Genomic DNA, 22,873 nt, shown 5'->3' with positions numbered 1-22,873 from the left:
CTGAGTGAAAATACTGAGTACCTGCGGAGAGAGCTGAGGGTGTCAGTCAGGGCTTTGACCCTCTTTAACATGGAGTCCATCTTAAGAGGCGCCTCCTTCAGGAAACGCATTGCCTCTACCTCCTGCCTCAACACCAAGCGCATCTTCATCTGCAGCTCTGGAAACTCACCTGGAAGATACCAAACAAGGAAGGGAACTTTACTCTGAGTACACTACCAAAATCTACATGACATTAGGGCTGCCACAAACGATTATTTTGATAGTCGACTAGTCACCGATTATTTTTGCGATTAGTCGATTAATCAGATCATCATCCATTGGACGTAAAACGTACAGCTTATTGCACCAGCAGCATCTGCTCTTATATAACTATCATTAGCTTACAGCTTTAAGTGTTTAACCCTTTAGAGCCGGTCAGAGCGGGCACGCTCTGTTTTGCGTAACTATTTTTAAATCCTGGTAGCACTGCAACCATGTAAGCTAGCGCAAAAATTTTTTTTGCATATGAAACCGGAGGAGTTGTACTTACATCTTATGCCATCAGCTTGTCCTAGGTCACGGTTTCCTTCCACATAAAGCTTTGCAAAAACTGCATAAAAAGCACTTGCAGCAACAAAAACATAATATTCCAGAAACACGCTTTGCCGATCCGATCAGCTGTTCATAACACTTCCTACGTTGGAATAGACGTCAGCGCGAACTTTTGCATTTCCGCCATTACCTGCCCGAAACCGGAAGTGACGTCATTTTCGCGGAAATGTAGTCTTTTTTACCATCAGGGCCTCAGGGCCTATGCTGGTCTTTTTAAAAGTTATGTTTGACTTTATGACTTTCTGTGTCGTTTCTGGGATGCTTACGACTCATATTGCACTGCTGGAAATAGTTTATTTTGATGCATATGCTGCTTTTTTGCAAATTTGCAGTATAATATTTATTTTCGTTTTTCCTGCAGTGAATAAAAATTGGTGTATTTCAAAAATAAAACTATGAAGACACTCAAAATAAATTTCCTGTGGTGGGAAACTATTTTGTGCAACTTTTTTGTATTTACAGTTTTGAGGGATAAGCCTCTTAAATTTCTCTAACTAGAAATATATGTTAAAAAAGCAAAAACGATTTTCAATTTTTTTGTAGTTTATTGCACTTTTTTGCAATTTATGTAATTACTATGCACTTAATGAATACATATTATTAAAATCTGGGCTATAATGGTTGTATTGATGTATAGCAACTTGAAATGCTCCCAAAAATGGCTCCACAGCATGTAAAAATATAATATAAGCTCTGGCGGACTTGGTTCTATGGTAGGTCTTAAAAGGTTAAGGTATGTGCTAACTAAAAATAAAGACAAGATGATAGTTTGTTTCAGTGAAGTTTAATAAACTCCTTGCTATCTAAAATATAACAGGACACCGGAGTAGATTCTCCAGCATCTCACACTTCTGATAATCAGCTGTCTGCTTGACGTTTATTCAGCTGTGTAAAAACTATAACTTTAATCTCAGCCAAACAGATTTACTCAGGAACAAATAAAATACTAAAAAAAAAAAAAAAAAAAAAAAAAGCCAAACAATAACATTTTTAAGTTATCTAAGTGACTCATATGTTTAACCTGAGTAGCGAAAGACGGCGGTGGGTTTGAAAACGATTTGCCGGGAGTCCGGTGTTCTCACTGTTACCCACTAGCTATCGAGCTAGTGGGTAACAGATGTCTCCGAAAACGTCGGAGCGCTTTTGAAAATATGTGGTGTCTTGATAAACTGAGCAGATATTTGAGGTTTACACAGCTACATTCCCGCCTGAAAATATGTTAAACGTTTATTTTGTGACCCATAAAGAATAATAAGAGTAATATTAAAACTAACTAGCTGCCGCCATTGTTGGAAACTGAGCTGGGCTGCGCTATGAATTCTGGGACACAGCTTCTTCTTCTTTGGGGTTTAACGGCAGCTGGCATCCTTGTACATGCAGTGCTGCCATCTTCTGTTTCAGTCCGTTATTACACTCTTAAATCCTGCTACTTATTCCTGCGTCTTTTGGGATCTTACAAAGCTTCAAACGACGCGTCGACTATTAAATCAGTCGTCGACGATTTTGATAGTCGACTAATCGTGGCAGCCCTACATGACATATCAGGTTAATTATTTATTTCATTATTTCAATAACTCCCAGAGGTGACTGATTGAATTTTTTGAGCTTTTAATTAATTAATTATTAAAATCACTATAATATTTATTAGAACATTACATGACCAAACCATTCATATATCAAAATACAGATCTAATGCACCTATTACATGTTGGCCAATAAAATGATTGGTTCAACCTTTCACTGAGTCACCCTAAACCAGGTGTCGGCAACCTTTAACACCCAAACACCGGTTTCCATGGAAAAGAAAATACTGGGAGCCGCAAATACTTTTTGACATCTTAAATGAAGATAACACTGCATATTGTTTTTTCATCTTTGCACTTTGTATAAAAGTGTGTTGCTTTTGAAATCCACGAGGTGCTACAGAGAAAGTTAAATTTTACTTACGTAATGAACACATTTTGAAGATAAATCAATAATAACAAAAACGAAACTTGTCGACTTGAAGGTGTTTTTCAAATGAGTTAAAAAGCTGAACTTAAATCATCCATGTAGCAAACAAAAAATTTCATGTCACAAAAAATGTCACAAAAATGTCATTTTTATATCGCCTTTGACCAGAAATGAGCAGAATTTATAAAATATAATAGAAAAAAAGGTCTATGTCACTAAACAATTAAAAATTAATGTCTGCAAAATATCAGCATAAATATTTATTTCACCTGGTTAATGTTCCTGAACATTTGCTCACAGCGTCTGCAAAGCAGGGCTGTGCGAGGTCACTTTCATCTTTATGCAGGACTGTAAGCTGTCGTCTGTGAGGTGTGAGCGGTGTTTGTGGAGAACATGTATACGTGGATCCAAAGATCGACCGGACTCCAAATGCATATTTCTTCGTGTTTATGTGTCGGGGATGGCATTCCATGTTTGTCCGGTCTTCAAAGGGTGTCAACATCACTCCATTTGTGATCCTGAACAAGAGTGGCCTTCTGATGGGCAACATCTCGACCCTCTGTCAAGCGTTTGAATTCGTACACCCACATATCTTTGTCAGCTATGTCAGCCAGCTCCAGATCAGGTTGACTTACACCTGCAAATGCAGGGAGGGAGGGATCGATGGTCAGGGGAGTGATAATGTGTTTTTTCCTCTCCGAACTCTTGGAATTGTTTCCCAAAACGATGCTTGCATCGTGGTGATTGCAGACTGCAAATATTCTGCATTTATTACCTTGTGACCTTGTTTAAACTCTCTTAAAGAGGGGAAGTGAGACAGTGTGCCTCTCTGTAAATCTCTGACTAAAACTGTCGGCTTGCGCTCAAGCCCTAACACCTCCTCCAGCATGTGCCTGCCCTGAAGAGTTGTATTCAGCTTGTTCAGGTTTGCTATCATGTCCACCGTCAAGTGCAGCCTTTCCAGCCACTCTGGCTGTTCAGAAAAGGCGAGCAGTTTGCTGCTCATGAAAGTTTTCACCTCCCCCAGATATGTAGCAAAGCGTTTCAGCACCTCTCCTCTCGACAGCTACCAGACTCTCTTATACAGCAGGAGATCAGAGTACGTGCTCTGCATCTCATCCAATAACAAATGGAACTGACGGTGATTTAAACATTTTGCTATTATTTTATTGCTAATCTGAATGACAACATTCATGACCTCTGTGCATTCTGGAGGAAAGGTTTGCGTGCACAATGTCTCTTGGTGCAGGATGCAGTGAAATGTCAGCAGCTTTCTATCCAGTGACTTCTGCAGCAATGCCAAGAAGCCCCCGTGCACACCAATCAGACTTGGCGCCCCATCAGTAGCCACTGACACTAGGTGGGTTGTTTCCATTTCTTTAGCTCTTAAACAATCAAGCACAGCTTCACAGACGTCCTTCTCCAGTGTCTGGCATTTTAGTGGTATCATCTCAATCATTTCTTCCTGTGGTGGTGCGGCTTCCCATGCCTGACTATTTCCTGAGTGGTCACAAAATCTGCATGTATAGTTGAATTTGCCAATTTCATCCTTCCGCATCAGTTCCGAAACAGCTTTTTTCCTCTCTTCTCCCTCTGGATATTTATCAGCAAAGGTCGTGTGTTTAGTTTGGACATGTCTTGCGACATGTAAGCTTTTATTGTTAGCCAGTCTCTCTCCACAGATTAGGCATACTGGTAGGCCAGAATGAATCTGCCCAGGTATCATTAATTATTCTGTTTCTTCAGATATTTTTCTTTTCTTACTTTTCTCCGGCTTCCGCAAGCGTGACGCTTGTTTAAAATAAAATATAATTTAATTTTAATATTTCACGATCACAATAATCTTCCAATTTGAACTACAATTTAAAAAAGAACTAACAAAAATAAAGTACACCTCAATTAAATACTTATAACTTATTTTCCCACGCCACGCAGAGCCGCAGTATAAAGATGAAAGAGCCGCATGCACTGCAGGTCGCTGACCTCTGCCCTAAACCCACTAACCTTTGAGAATGGCCAGAGTTTCCCCGACCCCCCGTAGGCTCATCGCTCCTTCCTCTACATCTCTCAGAGTTACACTCAGCTGGCTTGAACCGGTAATGGAGCTTCTTTGCAAATGGTCCACATAGTCCTCCAGTTCACTGCAAAGTAAAGAACACAGAAGACAGAAACATGGCATTAACAGTCACAGGCAGCAGAGTCAACTGTGTGACGGCCTGCTGTAGAAACAAGATGGCAGCAGAGAGCAGGTTTAAGGAGTCACAGTCACTGGTCCTGTGTGTGGCCGTAATAATCAGTGATTATTCCGTTAATTCTTTTTGTGAATAACTTGAAAACTGCTGCACCTAAAAGTCTGCTACATGAAATGTTCAAGTGACTGGAATGTTCTGACATGGTATCTTGTAGCTTGCCAGCACTTTACTAGATAGACCAGCCTGACAACATAAACACACATAAGCCATCATCAGAAGTGATGTATGTATAAAAGCTTGGGTGCTGCAAGGTTAGACTAGATTGAACTTCAATTTCATTGCACAGCTTACAAGTAATATAAAAGTACATATGCAGTTAGCCTCTAACCTCAAGGGTAGGAGCAATAAATGCATAGACACTATGCACATAAATATACATAATATAATAACCAGAGCTAAGTGAGCAACATCAAGCAGGTCTACAGAGTGACACAACACCCCCACCTGACATAATCTGACCACCTCTCACTGGTCCTCATCCCTGCCTACATCCCCTGCAGCAAACAGACCCATCCAGGCACCTGGGTCATTAAAACATGGCTAGATGGTGCTCTCCTCCAACTACAGGACTGTTTTGATATAACAGCCTGGTCCATCTTTGAACAACGGGACCTGGAGACCTTCAGTCAGTCTGTCCCTTTCTACATCAAGTGTTGTGTAGATGTGACAGTGACAGAAACCAAACGTGTTTATCTTAACCCAAAGCTTTATGGCTGTGGTTAAAGGCTGCGCAGATCCTCACAGGTGGAATGACTGTCTCACTGCGTCCCACATCAGCAGCGATGAGCGCTGTGAGAAACCCTGCTTATGCAGTTCAACAACGCGACCACGTTCACGTTGCCTTTGTCATCAGAACGTCATGACAGCGTGACTACCTGACAGAAAATGACAATGAATCCACATCTTTGCCACAGATTTGGCCTTTTAAAGGCGTGTGATCCTAACCTTTTGATCAGCTGTAAAACAGCCTGTTTCAGTTTAAGTGCTGTTTTCAATAAACTGCATGTTCAAAAATGTTTTGCTCCCATTTCTTCTTGTTGCATGTTGAAGCTCTACTTGGAAACTTGTTAAGATCCAACCATGCAAAATATGATTTTTGGCCATTTTTCAAGTGGTCTTAAACTTTTGATCGGGACTGTTTACTGAGTTTATTGTCTACTGAAGCATATTTTCAATATGGTTATATGCAATAAAATTCCAAAATAAATTAGGCAAGGGAAAAAGTATTCCTTTTGTTCTATGTTCCAGCCTCAGCTACTTTGACATAGTAACATCTCCTCTAATATTTCCACCTCTGATGAATCTCCCAAGTGTTAGCTTTATTATAGATACCAAGAGCACGAACCTCAGAAAGAACCTTGGGGCTTAAGAGAGTAGGCTGGCTTGATATGTTGGTATCTGGTTAAACGTGTGTTTGAATTCGCATAGAGAAACATAACTGTGTCCCAGTTATTCTGAAACTCCTACTCACGAACCTTCATAAATGCCAAACCATGTTAGCAGAGTACGTTGAAAAAAGAAGTTAATGTGTAGCATGTTATTATGTGAACGAATTATGATGTGTTTGGACGACCATGCCATACCAAATCAAATCACTTCCCACCCCACTCCTCTATTTTTAACAATTGCTTTTTAACATTAGGCCTACAAGTTGATATGTCACGCCATGCATGCCACCAATGATTTGACTTCAGCTGCATTTTACACTATAAAGGGTCATGATGTCAGACCACGTCTGTGAATGTTGGAAGGACTAAATCATGGTCAGTCAGTGCTTTAACTTTAAATGAAAGAGGACAGCTGAAATCTTGACATCAGCATCTATTTAGGTCAGCAACTCTTAAAGTCTGATGTAAAGACACTACACATAACTACTCGTTTATATAACAGCTGGAAGGGAACAGATCTAAACAAGGTTGGACAAGGGCTACCATGGGCTCAAGCAAAGGTAGGACTTTTGGAGTTGCAGTAAAAGCTTTCACTGGGAGTGGGGTGGCTCTGTCGGCCAACGGTGACGTTGAGTCACATCAGGGGATGATTCCTTTGGTTGCAAAAAGAAATCTATGGGAAATCGAACCTTCAGCAGCAGTTATGACCTCAACAAATATTTTGCTGATAAGTTTATGGTTTCAGTTGCTAGTTTCAAGTTTCATTGTAAAACTGCATTAGATAAATTTCAATTGAACATAATGTTAATTTTGTAAATGATTATCCCAGTTATAGTCCAGCATGATGATAAAGCAAGTCATGTATCTCAGTTTCTGCATTAGATCCACTCCTCACTTGTTTGGATTAAAACCACCAAGATATTGATGCTTAGGATTGAAAATGGCATCTGAACAAACCACAAGACTGCCAGAGCAATTTGCTTTAGAGATATGACACCAAAGTGATGTTTATCCATAATGCACAGCATAACGTTTGGAAAAAAACCCCTAATACAGCATAGCAGCACAAACACCTAACACCAACCGTCAGAACGGTGGTGGAAGGATGAAAATTCGGGCATCTTGCCGTTACCAAGTCCACTATGAACTCATCTGTTCACCTGTTCAGTATTCTAGAGTCAAATGTGAGGCCATCTATCTTACAGCTAAAGCTTGGATCAAACTTGGTCATCAACAAGACAATATGGAAATCTACAAGAGCTTATCATCTATAATAATGGCGGAAAAAGAAAAGAATCAAGGTGCTGCAGTGGTCCAAAGTGCAGACCTCAACCGGACTGAAATGCTGTGGCGGGCCATTCAAACAGCTGAGCACAGACCAAACTTAAACAATGCTGTAAAGAGAAGGGAAAATTTCTACAAGTTAATGCTGTGAAATGTGGTTCTACAAGCTACTGATTCATGAGGTGTCCTTAGTTATTAATAGCGTTACATCCCTGGGTGGATCCTATCCACTGGATACTGTGGCTCACAAATAGCTCACATAACTCACAGATGCAGGCCTTGCAGCAGTTAACTCAGAAGGTGAAGAGGAAATGATGTCTCACTATGTTAACGGGTCTTCATATAGGCTGCAAAAACTGCTTGTTTCTTTATTTTAAAAAGGCCTTCGTAAAACTAGAACATTACTATTTGCCAATGATCGAGGAAAAACTAGATCATTTTAAAAGCCCTTAGTTAAACCCAGCTGTCTTAGTTAATTTTAAGTCAGTTTCAAGCCTTCTCTTTATCTCAGAAATTCTTGAAAGAGAAAGTTGTGAAACAGCTAAGTGATCATCTGCAGAGGAACAATTTATTTGAAAAGTTAACTCAGGTTTCAGAGCTCATCACAGCACAGAAACAGCATTAGTGAAGGTTACGAATGATCTTCTTGTGGCCTCTGACAGCAGGTCTGTCATAACAGACCAGCACAGTGTGGTTCATGGCTACTCCTTCAAAAGATTAGTATTTTTAAAAAATTCTTGAATTCTTAAATTCATTTTCTTACCTAAGCTGTGTGAGTATTTTCTCCTCTTCAGCGAGGTAGAGGCTCCTCTCCTCTTCCAATTCAGCTCTCTGTCTGAATGCTGCCTCCTCAAATCGAGCCAGCCGATCACACATCAACACCACTAGCTCATGGCCTGCCATCTGCAGTGTAGAACTCACAGTCTCTTGGTTTGATAGCTGAAAAACATCCAGCAAGTCAGAAATCAGGAAAACGTTTTGGGGTTTTCAGAGCAAATATTGGTAATATGGCCATTTCAACACAACACTTAATCTATAATAGCTTGTTTAAGGCAAATGATGAACTGAGGTGTTGCAGCAAGGCCCAGCATAAGATCATCTTCTCCTTCTGACTGCTCTCTGTAGGGATCACAACAAGTGATAATTTACCTCGATCTCACTATCCAGCCATCACAAGCATCCTCCACTGTGACACCTACCCTCTGCATGTCCTTCTTCACTATATCCATGAGGTCTTCTCCTTGTCCTCCTGCCGTTCAGCTGCATACTCAGAATTCTTTGCACAATATGTTGTTTACCCCTCCTTTGCACATCTCTAACTTTTACTCCAACCTAAGGCGGCAGTAAATTATTGCCACCATAAAAAACACAAGTCGCAGCAGGTCTCACTACCATCCTATAAACCTTCCCTTTCAGTCTTGCTGCTTTCCTTCTGTCACAAATCATCACTGACACTCACACCACTGTGAGCGTCAGTGACACTGCACTCTTCTTCAGCTCTCTTGTGTCTGTTGCTTTGGATGATTGCCTCCAGATATTTAAACCTTGACTACCTCTACTCCTTGCATCTTCATTGTTACACCTGTCTTCCTCGTATTCACACATACATTATATTCTATCTTGCTTCTTACATTCCTGTTCTCTTCAGAGCCTACCTCCACCTCTCCAGGCTCTCTTCCACTGCTCTCTGATCTCACTACAGATCACAGTGTCGTCTGTAAACATCATAGTCCACATAGCTCCCTGGTGTAATCCCACCCACTTAACAGTTTGATACTGTTGACCATAATATTTTATTATAGCAATTAGAGGATTCTGTAGGTATTAATGTTCCACAGGGCTCCGTGCTAGGACCAATTCGGTTTACATTATACATGCTTCCCTTAGGCAGTATCATCAATCATAGCATACAGTTTCATTAATTTGCTATGCAGATGAAACCGAACTCTATCTGTCCATGAAGCCAGATAACAGACATCAATGAGTTAAACTGCAGGAATGTCTTAAAGACATAAAGACCTGGATGTCCTCCAATTTCCTGCTTGTAAATTCAGATAAAACTGAGCTTATTATACACAGCCCCAAAAATCTTACACAATGGTATCTAACCAGATGCTCATTACCTTGGCCTCCGGTAACACTGTGAGGAATCTTTGATTCCTTTTTGACCGGGACATGTCCTTCGATGTCAAATTAAACAAATATGTAGAACTGCATTTGTGCAGTATCTCATCCTGTCTCAGGCTGATGCTGAAAACGTAGTTCATGCATTTATTACTTCTAGGCTGGACTAGTGTAATTCATTATTATCAGGATTTCCTAAAAACTCCCTGAAAAGCCTTCAGCTAATCCAAAATGCTGCAGCAAGAGTCCTGACAGGGACTAGAAAGAGAGAGCATAGCTCTTCCATACTGGCCTCTCTTCTTTGGCTCACAGTTAAATCCAGAATCAATCATCTTTAGGCATGAAAAGATGAAAAAAATCCTGATTGAGGTTGTCATAATTCATGCATGACAGCGTTAAATAACAATAATTACAATGACAGTACAAGAAAACAGCCTTTGAACAGGACCAAAGCAGAATGGCTTCCAGGTCCTTCTTCGGTGAAATCGGCTTCCTGTTTGACAGACACCCTCTCTACTTTTAAGGTTAGGCTTAAAATGTTTTGAGAAAGCATATCGCTGGGGTTGGATCAGGTGACCCTGAATTCTCCCTTAGAGACACTCCGATATTTCTAGGCTGCTAGGGGCTTTCCATGATGCTTTGCATCCTCTTCAGTCAGATGTGTTTTTTTTCCATCACTATGTGTTTATACTCCACTTTGCATTTAATCATTAGTTATTATTAATCTCTGGGTCTATTCCACAGCATGACTTTGTCCCATCTTCTTCCTCTAACCCCCAGGGGGTCGCAGCAGATGGCCTCCCCTCCCTGAGCGTGGTTCTGCTGAAGGTTTCTTGCTGTTAAAAGGGGTTTTTTCTTTCCTATTGTCACCAAAGCACATGCTCATGGGGGGTGGGGGGTCTGATTGTTGAGGTTTTCTCTGATTTCTCTGTATGTAAAGCACCTTAAGGCAACTATCGCTGTGATTTGGCGCTACATAAATAAAACTAAATTGAAGCAAATTGATTTGGCTTGGAGCACTTTGAGTTGTCAGTGAGACAACATAAGTAGTTAAAAAGTACACGTCAGTATTTACTACTATTATTAATAACTTTATTACTTGTGCTGCATTAACTGTAAATAGTGAGCAGAGTTGAGTACCTGTAACTGTCTGAGCTGGTTCAACTGGAGTCGCAGCTCACACACATTCCTCTTGGCTGACACTAAACGCTGTTGCACTCTGCTGTCAGAAGCAGGGGCCCGAGCAGCTGGATGGATGGAGGTAAAGCTGTCAGTCAGAGCAGCAGGATTCTGGGGCTCAGATGATACTCCTGAAGGGCAAAGAAATTGTTTTCTTTTCAGAATTTTCACACCATGAGACACACTCATAGTGGCAATATGTACATTTAAGAAACCTCTCACCAAGTCTGTTGTTTATAAGGTTGCATTCTGGACTCTCACTGAAAAACACAGACAGACAAAAGACCTAAAATGACTGTTTAACCCAGGTTTATATCGTATGCAGAAATAATCTTACTTTATGAGGCAAAGATCTGTTAGTCAAACTAATATTATATTTGATTAAATGAATTCTTGTTTTATACACATTGTTATTTTAAATACTACCAACAACAAACATAATAAATGTAAGAATAATTAATATAGTAATTGTTAATATCAGTAGATGTTACAGACCTGACAGCATCCTTGTCTCCGGGTCCTATGGACAAAGCGTGGTGCACTAGCCCTGCTAGACTGGCTATCTGCTCCTCCATGGCTTTGATTCTCTCACTGATAAATAGGAATACATACATTATATCCATCACATAACACTTATATGAACCATGAGAACAGCTTGCCACCATGTAACTGTCATAATTTCGTTTAAGCACCATTTCCCAACCATTGGTCTCATGATTCTTTATATTGGAAAGGAAATACACTCCGATATTAGTGGATAAGCAATTTTGAGAGCATCCTGGTAGTTCACCCTGAGTCTACATCATCAGGAGGAAGAAAGGTTCACATGATCAGCCCTAACCATACACTTTATCAAAAGGAACAGTTGAAGCTTAATCTTAAAAACAACTCCCCTCTCCACTTCCTCACTGGTCACATCCCCATTGACACTTAGTTTAGCTATGAATCTGAGCTCCCTGTACTGATCATACTTGAAAAAGCCTTAAAGGACAAAATAAGGTTAATCATTTTATGCATTTTGTGACTTAAGTGGGGTCAGTTTTGGAAGAGTCCAGCTGAACCAAGCACAACATTTGTTAATGGAGTTTTACTTTTATAACACATTTCTACTCTGAGCATTCAAAGCAAATCTCAAGAGGCCTGTTTTTTTACTTTGCAGATATCATCACTGTGTGATATTTTGCAGTTACTGAGTGTCAGATTTTGAAACTTCTACCACGCAATTTCGACCTAGTAACAGAAATATCTCATAGGACAAATGCGAGATAAGTCGTTAGTTGTGTATTTAATTCAAAAAGGGCAACATGTCATGTTTTGTTCTTGGAGCAGAGTATATCTGGGCTGATTATCAGCTACTGGTATAATCTATCACTATAAGCATTCACTGAGTGTAATATAAGGACTATTTTTGTGATGCAACTGGCTAAACATGGAAAATAACCGAACCCACTGCTTAGTTATCTTTCTCATACATTATGAAAGACACAAGAAAAGTTGTTCTTTTTTGTCGTTTAAAAGAACATCTGTGATTTATGTTTCCTGTGGTTTCGTCATAGGCTGCAATGCAACAAGGCAATTACTCTGGCTATCAGCTCACCTTTGGGCATTGCTGGCATTCATATGGCCCTGAAACAGTCTCTCAGTTTGTCCCAGAGGACTGTCAGCAAAAACAGATGAGGTGGAGGATGAGGATCCACTTCCTCTGCTTATAATCTCTAGTGTAGCACTGTTATTGTCCTGCCCCAGGGACTGGCGAATCAGTGACTTCTTCTCAGGAGACACTAGGCCCACACCTCCGATGATTTGTCCACCATCAAACATCCTGACTTCACTGAGTCTGTGAGGGGAACTAGGCGGGATTTTGGTTCCCATTGGGGGAAGCTGACCGTCAGCATACTTCCTATTCTTCCGCCTAGAGAAAGAAAAAGCAGATGGAATAGAAAGTGAATGTATGTACAGCAGTGTAAAACCCACATACAATATGGTCCTTTGACAAATAGATGAAACATCAAGTAATCAGTTTATCAAAGTCTCTAATTTCTATCGTAGTTTTCAGTATAATAGAGATGGATATAATAGCAATCAGTTAGTTATTACAAGTCATCGATTGATTTTCATGTCATTGATTGAAATAAATGTTCCCAATCTTGTAGTTGGTCACCAGGTTTGCACACATCTCAGGAGGAATTGTTGCCTACGTCTCTAACTAACTCTAAATCCTTTAGGTTTCTTGACTACTGCCAAGCAAGTTGAAGCTTCAGCTACCTTCACAGGCTTTCTACAGGATGGTCTGGAGGAAAGAGCTTACATAGAGCTCCAGACCACTGATGTTTTTTACATGACAAAAGTGATTTAGACAAAGAAACAAAAAAACAATTACAAACAACAATATAGTATACACAACTGCACCAAATTGTGGATTATTAAACATTATGTCTCTCCCTTCTGAGTCCCTGTCAGTACATACATTAGTAATTGATGAACAAATTGATTTAGTTTGCTTTAAAGAAACCTGGTTAGAGCAGAATAATTATGTTAGTCTAAATGAATCAATAGCCTTGAATCCTTGAACCACAAGCTACAGAGGGTGTGGCAGCAATCTTCCACTCCATCTTACAAATCATCCAAAGACCCACACAGAGTTTTAATTAATTTGAAAGCTTGATGCTTACCCTACCCTCACTGGAAAACTTAAAAAAACAAAACAAAAAAACAACCCAAATCCTCTTTTGTCTGATCATTTCCTTATAATACTTAAATCTCCAATAGTGGGTTACAAAGCAGTGGAAAAGTACATTTCATCTCTTTCTCAAAGGACTGTAACTAAGTTTAAGGATATAATTTCCCCATGTGCCAACACAGTGCCGAGCAGGTACTTAAACTCTACTCCCTAATATTTTTTTTACAACTTCAATGCATATTTAATTTTCTGTAATATATTTATAATTAGAGCTATTTGCATTTATTAGAGATATTTTGTTAAATTTTGTAACTTTGTAATATATTCTTTTATTTAGTTCAGTTTAGTTCATTACTGTTCTTTTCATTTTGGAGCAATTGTCACCACATCGTTTCCTCTTCGATTATTAAGGTATTCTGATTTTGATTTTGATTCAAATGATTCCTGGAAGAAATATAATCCAGTTCAGTTCAATTTTATTTATATAGTGCCAAATCGCAACAAGGTGCTTTAAACTGATAAAGACTCCACAACAATACAGAGAAAACAAATAAAATCCCAACAATCAGATGGTCCCCTATGAACAAGCACTTTGGTGACAGTGTAGAGGAACAAAAGCTCCCTTTAACAGTAAGAAACGTCCGGTTACTTACGTTCAGGGAGGGGCGGCTATATGTCACGACCGGCTGGGGATGAGGGAAGGAAGACAGGACAAAGACATGCCAGGGAAGAGACCCATGGATTAATAATAACTTAAGATTAAAAGCAGAGGAAAAAAAGCAGAAAAAAAAGAGTGAAGAAGAAACGCTCGGTGATAATGGAAAGCCTACTGCAGTGTAACTAAGGGAGTATTCACAGTAACCTGATCCAGCCCTAACTATATTTTTTTATCAAAAAGGAAAGTTTTAAGATGAATCTTAAAAGTAAATCCAAATCCAAACTGGGAGCACATGGCTCTGCCTCCCATTCTACTTTTGAATACCCGAAGAACCAGAAGTAAACCAGAAGCCTGAGAGCAAAATGCTCTAAATGGTAAATGGCCTGTATTTATATAGCGCTTTTACTAGTCCCTAAGGACCCCAAAGCGCTTTACATACCCAGTCATCCACCCATTCACACACACATTCACACACTGGTGATGGCAGCTACATTGGAGTGAGAAGATATTAAGCGGCCTTTAAGATAAGATGGGGCATGATTATTCAAGACCTTGTATGCAATGAGAAGGATTTTAAATTCAGTTCTGGATTTAGATATATATCTGAGCAATAAAGCTTATGAGTAGGAAACACTGTTGTATCCGGCCTGCTTTATGCACAAAAATAATCACGTGAGTAAATTACTAAATTAATACAATCCATGTAGAGATTTATTTTCCTGTGCCAAGACTTGTTGATTATATGATTTTTGGCCAGGCCTGCCCTCAACAGCACACACAGGCTGTACATTCACTTTAAAATATTTGCTATATAAAAGACTTTCAGGATGGCTGTCTGATCTTGAGTGATATAACATCACCAGTGTTGGGTAGGTTAATTTTTCCAAAATGTATTTTTTAACATATTCCGTTACGTTACATTACTCAATAAGAGTAACATATTCTGAATACTTTGGATTACTTAATACATTATCATGCTTTTTACAGCTACATGAATGTCCTATTGCTGTGTGATTTATTACTATTACTGAAGGCTACTCTCCACACCAACACCAACTAGATGTTTAAATCTTAATATAAATGAGTAACAGTAGGTGCACATTAGGTAAGGCTGCACTTTTTGCAGTGATCTTGTATAGAAACTATTCAGCGCGTATATAAAACAGGTCTGCGGCTCTGAACCGTAGTAAAGGGACCTCTGGCTAATACGTCAGGTTCATGTCGGGCTCGTAGCTGAAAACTAGCTTTACTTTGTTGTCTGGGTCAACTTTGCTAGCAGAGACAGAGAGAGGCGTTGAAAGGCTGCTCCAACGGGACTTATTGTTTCAGAGGAAACACGAACACAGTGTACAGTCGAGTCTTAACAGCTTACTTACAGCTGGGCTCGTCAGGCTCTCTTTTTGGCTGCAGTGGTTATTATTATATTTACATGCTTCATACATGCTATGCCTTTATCACACTGCCTATCGTCTTCATATTAAATAATTTGTTGAATAATACTATTTAAAAATATTTCTTCACGTCATTATGCGGGCCACAATAAGGGGTGACATGTGCCGCGAGGTTAAGTCACACGCGTTAGAGCCTCTTAATGTGCGTTTTGTTTAGGTTTCCATCAGCGTGGAATTACCAGAAATAGAGAGGGCATAGCCTTATGAAACAGGAAAATACCGCCGTGTAATCCATTTATTTCAACAAAGTAACTATTCTGAATACCACCTTTTTAAATGGTAACTGTAACGGAATACAGTTACTCATATTTTGTCTTTTACATACGTAACGGTGGTACATGTATTCCGTTACTCCCCAACACCTAACATCACACTCACATAGGCCTTGCCCAGTCAGCTCCTACTTGAATTCAATTCAGTTTTGTGCCAAATCACAACAATTGCCTCAAGGCACTTTAAACGTTCTACTATTGGATTGCAAAATGACATGCTGTAACTGTCAGGCCACATACCCAAAGTGACTTTTCTATTTCTTTGGTTTAGCTAACCAAAGAAACGGTGTGGCTGTAGCTCAGGTGGTAGTGCAGGTCATCTGCTAATGGGAAGGTTGGTGGTTTGATTCCTGGCTGCTCCAGTCTACATGTCAAATATCCCTGCAAGATACTAATGTCACGGCGGGGTGCGCCGGTGTGTTTTTTGAAACAGGACCCAAAAGCAGATGTGGACGAGGTATTGCAAGTTTAAACAGAAAGCGATCCTTTATTTGGATGATTACAGGGGTTAACCAAGGAACCCTAAGCAAACTAAAAAACACTAAGAAACAAATACTACGAAGTTCTATGATTATGGTGGGGATAACAGACGACCCGACAATGACATTCAGAGAACAGAGGACTTAAATACACACATGAGGTGATCAGGGGAAGTGGAGACACATGAGGAAACAGCTGACTAGGATAAACATAATGATGCACAGGCAAGAGTAAAACTAACCGCATGAGCACAGAACACAAGACCCCTTTTCAAAATAAAACAGGAAACATGCAGACTTAGACACGACAACACAACTTAACAGGCCTAACAAGCATGACAGACTAGACAAGGAACCAAACATAACCACACAGACATGACACATGAACCAGGGAAACTTAGTACAGGGGAGATGACATAACTAAGAAACAGGACTACACAGTAATCTAGAAATTAACTAGGTGCACTAAGCTAAGGCACAAAATAAATACAAAAGATACATAAACTCAAACACTGGGTCGCTTGACCCAGGACCATGACAACTAACCCCAAGTTGCTTTCGCATGCAGCTATCAAGAGTGTGAATGTTAGATAGAAATCACTATAATACTATCAGCTCATTTACCTACATTTGAATTACCGAAAAATGTCGAACTAAAGATTACACTGACAAAAAAGTTTGTTTTTTGTGTGTTTAGATGTTTCTTTTATATGCTGCCCAATGACTGTAGAAAACTGTCGGGTAGTCCAGTTTACTGAAGAACACCTCAGGCTGTCAGGTTAAAACACTCGGTCGTGTTTTCGTAGCGTAAACGCTGGCCCTCCTCTCAGAGCCTACGCTCTATCTGCTATTCCCTAACAGAGATACACAAGTTTCTCCGTGACTGCAGCTGCCAGTCAAAGCTGTTATGATGACGTTTCACCCCAATTTAACATCACTGTGGTAGGAATTAGGAATTAGAATCAAATTTATGGGAAAGGAGACCTCTTGGACATCAATCAGCATGATGAGAACTATTGAAAACAAAAGAAAGAATCTTTGGAAAAAATTTATCCTAGGAGAATTAATTTATTTTAGTCTGACCCCAGTCCCATCCGCTAACATGGAGGAGGTTTATGACCTATACTGCAGCCAGACACCAGGGGGCGATAGAGACGTTTTGGCTTCATTTTTGTGGAGCTGTCGCGTCCTCCATGTTTTCTACAGTCATTGATGCTGCCCAACTAAAAATGATCATTTTTAACCCATTATAAGAACTACATCTAACACATGTACCTAAACTGGTACAGACTGTTGCCTCCTGGCTGCTGCATACACCCAAATGGTGCAGAAATGAAGCATTAAACTTCAGACATTTCCTATTGCATATGTGTGTAAATAGGCAAGTATACCTGTGGAGGGAATGGGTCCCGTCCTCTAGATTATATTGGCTCTCTCCATAGCCCATCAGGGGTTTAATGGAGGCTCGGTACTGCTGCAGCCCTACTGGGAGTCCTAGGACTCCAACATTCACCACATCTGTTGCGAGAGATGGAGGGGCACTGCACTGGGAGGAGATGCTGCGGCGAGCTATTCCATCCTGCAGAGAAGCGCAGTAGGAGTCTGGATGTGGTCCTCCTTCACCACGCACCACCAAGGCCATGACCTTACTGCTGTCAACGTTCTCATCTGACACATACATGCATTTACACATAAACACACTGTCACTTTAGAATGTGGAGCAAACACACATAAAGAGTAAAAACACAGCCAGTGGTTATGTTTCCAAGAGTGTAGTGCAAGCAAAATCAGTTCAGCATTGTGCACCGGGTTGCCATGTGGAACAAAAAACAAAAAAAATGCAAAAAGCTCAAATACACACACACACACACACACACACACACACACACACACACACACACACACACACACACACACACACACACACACACACACACACACACAAACCCCAGACATTCAGACATTCTGCTTAAATGTGAAACTAAAGCTAGTTTACACAGCAGTAACGAGGTTTCTGGTTATCTGTGTGTATAGCAGCGGCAGACATTGACATACGGCATGTATGTATGTCAATGTCTGCCGCTACTATACACACAGATAATGGGAGATGGCATACATCATTACAACTAATCACAGCCCATAACTTCTTCCCTTATGTCACAGCAAAGGGGGAAAAAAACACTTGCAGTAGTGACTCATTGTTCAGTAGGAATCAGCTAAAAAGCACATTCCTGCTGGAGGAATCTCACCAGGCTTGACATCTCTCCTCTCCAGGATGGCACTGCTGGTGCATATGGTACTGGATCGTCCTGCTCCCGAAAGGCGAAGTGTCTGTGCTAATGTAGTGCTGGGGTCCCGCACTCCCCCACTGCCCCCTCCACCATATGCCACCCTGGAAGGGGAGGAGGGCATAGACCGGGCCATGGGTGGAGACATGGAACCTTGTAGGCTTTGGAGGGTGCCACGACTGGATGATGACAAGGTGTGGACTGGACTGTGACTGCCATACAACACTTCTCTGGGGATCTGAAGAAAGTGAAAAAAAGTGCTCTGAAACTGCACCATCACCACAACTTAGAACCACAGACGGGGGGATAGAGCACTTTCCATAACACTTCATTGACGGCTGGAGTCACATCAGCCTGTTTTAAATCAGCAGTGGTGGTACAATCGTGAAAAAGCCTGGACTCAGTTGACTCAGTTGCAAACTATAGACGCATGTCACATCTATCTTTGTTGTCCAAGATCTTTGAAAAAGTTGTTTCTATGCAGCTCACCGACCATCTGTCAACAATCAGTTTGAGCCATTTCAGTCTGCTTTCAGACCAAACCGCTCCACACAACCAGCTTTAATCAAAGTGGTAAATGAGACAATGATCGCACTTCAGTTTTATTACTGCTAGATCTAAGCGCTGGTTTGACACTGTGGATCACTGTATTTTACTGGATAAGATTGAACGTTTTATCAGCATTTTTATCGGCATGTATCCTGGCTGAGATCCTACCTGTCTGGGAAATCTCAGAATGTTAGTTTTAAAAATGATCTCTCTGAGACCTGTGCTGTGAGGCATGGGGTCCCCTCAAGGGTCTGTACCTGGCCTATTACTGTTTCCTCTCTATCTGCTGCTTCTTGGTCTTCTTCTATGTTATTTTCATGTAACCTTTCACTGTTATGCTGATGCCTGCAACCAGTGTTGGTCAAGTTACTTGAAAAAAGTAATCAGTAACTAATTACTGATTACTCCCCCCAAAAAGTAATCCCGTTACTTTACTGATTACTTATTTTCAAAAGTAATTAATTACTTAATTACTTAGTTACTTAGTTACTTTTTAAAAACACGATTTACAACCTGAAGAGGTGATAAAGTGATAGATCTTTCAGCCCAATTCTACTTTTTCTACATAATCCATCATACAAAATGTAATCAAATGGAAAAGTCTCTTTTTTTAACTTGTTTTATCAGTTTTAATCTTTTAACTTTATGCATCAAGCAAAACATTTAATTATATGCAACATTCTCTGACTTGAATAAATTAGTTTAACATTTAAACCTATTTTCTACACATTCCAGCACATAAAATAAAATATTTTTTGTGTTTTCACTCACTCTTTCAAACAGATGCAAGTAAAACACAGCAGAAAATAAATAAAGTCAAAGACTCAGCGGTCCTTTTGCTCTATTTTCACCTGTAAAGCAGGAGCAGGGTAGGCGGAGGGTTACCCTGGTGTAGGTGTGCTGCGGTCAGTTGAAGAATCCGCGCGAGTGTCTCTGTGAGTTTCCCATTACGTTGTAGCTACTCGGTGCTTGTTGGAAGTTTAGGGGTTTTTTTCGCTGTAAAAAGAAGTTTTCTTCCCACGCACGATGGACGCTAATGTTTTTGTCACTTTTTATGGAATCAAACTCAAAGTAAGGTCAGTACTTCCACGCTTTAAACGCTGCACGCTCATACTCTCTCCCGCACTCGATATATTATCCATTGTTGATCTGCACACAGCTGCTGTCACCAACGTCGCACTTGCTTACGTCACTGTCATGAGACATTCTCGCAAAAAAAATCACGGTTTTAGTAACGCAGTAACGCAGCGTTCCTACGGGAAAGTAACGGTAATCTAATTACCGATTTTGCAATAGTAATCCCTTACTTTACTCGTTACTTGAAAAAAGTAATCAGATTGCAGTAACGCGTTACTTGTAACGCGTTACTGTAATCTGATTACTTTTTTCACGCGTTACTGCCCATCTCTGCCTGCAACTATATGATCCTTTAATCATTGGAAACTGTGCTGACTTGTCCAAACTGGAAGCTTGTCTATCTGCAATTAGGGGCTGGTTATCTGATAATTTTCAGCTTTGATGGTCATTGGACCACAAAACTTTCACTTGTCTTCGCGTATTGATTATTGTAATGGTCTCCTCTCTGGGTTGACGAAGAAAAGTTTTAGAGGTTTACAGACTGTACAAAATGTGGCTGCCTGCATTTTAACCAAAATAGGGAAATATGAACATATTACTCTAGTACTGAAATCTCTTCACTAGTTGCCTTGTAGGGTTCGAGCAGATTTTAAGATCCTGTTGCTCACCTACAAGACTTTAAATGGTCTGGCGCCTTCATATCTCTCTGACCTTTTGCACCTTTATGTTCCATTCAGTGCTCTCCAATCTCAGGGCAGAGACATAGTCCCAGCAGAGTTTACTGGTTTCAGGTGCTGGATGCCAAGCACTGTTGTTCACACTGGTGCACACTAGTACTGCTGGGTAACCCTCACAATTGCGACATGATACTTCTTTCTGCTCATTTAGTTTAATTTCATGTTTTTGTTCAATCACCTTTTATGAACAGCCCCGTTCTGAGTGAGTTGGGGATTCCTTCCTTTTCTGCTGTGGAGTCCTTTTTGGCCAGTTGTTGTTTAACAGGTCTGAATATGCATTTAATTCAAAAGTGTTTAGCTGATCCCAACAAGTCAGTTTCATCTTTCAGGCTTTGATCATAAAGCACATGTAATGTATTAATGAAACTCAGCCAACCTTCCAATGAAAATCAAGCGGAAATTTCATCATTTCACCAAACCCCAAGAAGTGTATAGCTGAATTTTAAAAGTACTTCCATTTGATAAATGGAATTTTTATGTTTTTGTGAATTCTGGATACACCCTTACATAAAATATATATCACTCACTCAGACAAACAAAAACATTCCTGACTCTGGGTCTTAAGAAAAAGAAATAATGTATAAGAAAGAATAAGTAATCTCAGCTAATTAAAAATAATAATAATACAAACGATACAAAAATGTACCAAATACCAAACCACCACCCCAAAATGTCACATACAAACATTTACTGAAAATGTTGAAAGTATAATTGTGCCTCTTTGTCCTCAAGAGAGGTCAGAAGTGTAAATATAATATAAATGGCACTCAGAAACATAAGTACAAGTTGCAAAGCCATAGCAGATATGAGCCTATCTGATGAATCTGTGTGTGTCTATCATGGAAGTCTTTAGCAAATTTAGCTGAATATGCATGGGTCACAATGCCAACATGATCAGCATTACAACTAATGTCGTTCCACTGCAAGCTCTAGTCACAAGTTTGGTTTCTGCCAGCAGCTACATATCAGATGAAGGTTTTCCTAGATATAAAAACATTATGGTGTTAGTCATCCTGTCAATTTCATTGCTATTGTCAATTACTGAATGGAGAATATGTCAGTGAACAAGTCATTTCTGAAACCAAATTATAAGCCAAATAATTGTGCAATGGGACAAATGAGTACAGATTCCTCCACCTCCATTTTTCTTTAATCCTACATATTAAATTTCTTTACAAATACTCAAATATGAATCTTCTCATGGTAAAGACTGGTTTGTTTTCTCCATTCTCCATTATTGTCTCAATTCTCCACACTACCAAGTGAAACAATAAATAATGTGTGCATATTTTGACTTAGCTCTGCATGACTACAGTTAATATTCCTATTGTTGTGCAAATAAGAGATGCATATTAGTCTATGTGACTGAGTAAACCTACAAAGAGCTGGCATGCCGAAAGAGATGAACTGCCAGAAGTTTAAAAATCCAACAGGTTGCTTTCCTTTTGTCCAGACCAGTTACACAAGGAGAGCAACCTGTCAAACAGATGATTGTTCGAGTACAAACTGAGTTGACACAAATTCCCAGCAACAACAAAATATTCTTCCAGCTATGACTCTGCCCTGACTGTCTTTCACTTCACCATTCAGACATCCAGTACTACTTACTTGACTTCCATTATTTCCCTCTACACTTTCTCCAACACAAACCCAAACCTAACGTTAGCTCACCCTACAACATAGGGACCTCAAACACATTTCTCTCTCATGAGTAATGCAAGTACAGACAGAAACAAATACTGTTGCAATAGTTCTCTTCTATCAATGTTAAGTTACTGAATTTTCTCAAATTATGAGCTGGTTAGTAACATATATGTAGAGGGCAGGGTAGCAGAATCCCCATTCTATTAAGCAAATGTGGTTCAATATCCAGTCTCAAACTATATGATGAAATTAGCTCTCAAAAGTAGT

General features: G+C 39.9%; 1 protein-coding gene across 3 annotated transcripts in view; it reads right to left on the bottom strand.

Moving 5' to 3' along the window:
• The window catches only part of LOC113010981 (sickle tail protein-like), a 97,439-nt gene that overhangs the window by 29,161 nt on the left and 45,405 nt on the right, over positions 1–22,873 (bottom strand). For all 3 annotated transcript variants that reach the window (XM_026150319.1, XM_026150320.1, XM_026150321.1), the window contains 9 exons: positions 18,561–18,837; positions 17,703–17,979; positions 12,369–12,683; positions 11,267–11,362; positions 10,994–11,031; positions 10,733–10,902; positions 8,232–8,407; positions 4,549–4,685; positions 22–169 (listed from right to left, as the gene is read on the bottom strand). In XM_026150319.1, the coding sequence (XP_026006104.1) occupies positions 22–169; positions 4,549–4,685; positions 8,232–8,407; positions 10,733–10,902; positions 10,994–11,031; positions 11,267–11,362; positions 12,369–12,683; positions 17,703–17,979; positions 18,561–18,837 (1,634 nt within the window). The remainder of the gene's footprint in view (positions 1–21; positions 170–4,548; positions 4,686–8,231; positions 8,408–10,732; positions 10,903–10,993; positions 11,032–11,266; positions 11,363–12,368; positions 12,684–17,702; positions 17,980–18,560; positions 18,838–22,873) is intronic.

This window comes from Astatotilapia calliptera, chromosome 18, assembly GCF_900246225.1.
Source record: "Astatotilapia calliptera chromosome 18, fAstCal1.2, whole genome shotgun sequence".
NCBI classification, from domain to species: domain Eukaryota; kingdom Metazoa; phylum Chordata; class Actinopteri; order Cichliformes; family Cichlidae; genus Astatotilapia; species Astatotilapia calliptera.
Note: the sequence above shows the minus strand (reverse complement) of the source record. Positions and strands in the feature narration are given on the sequence as shown.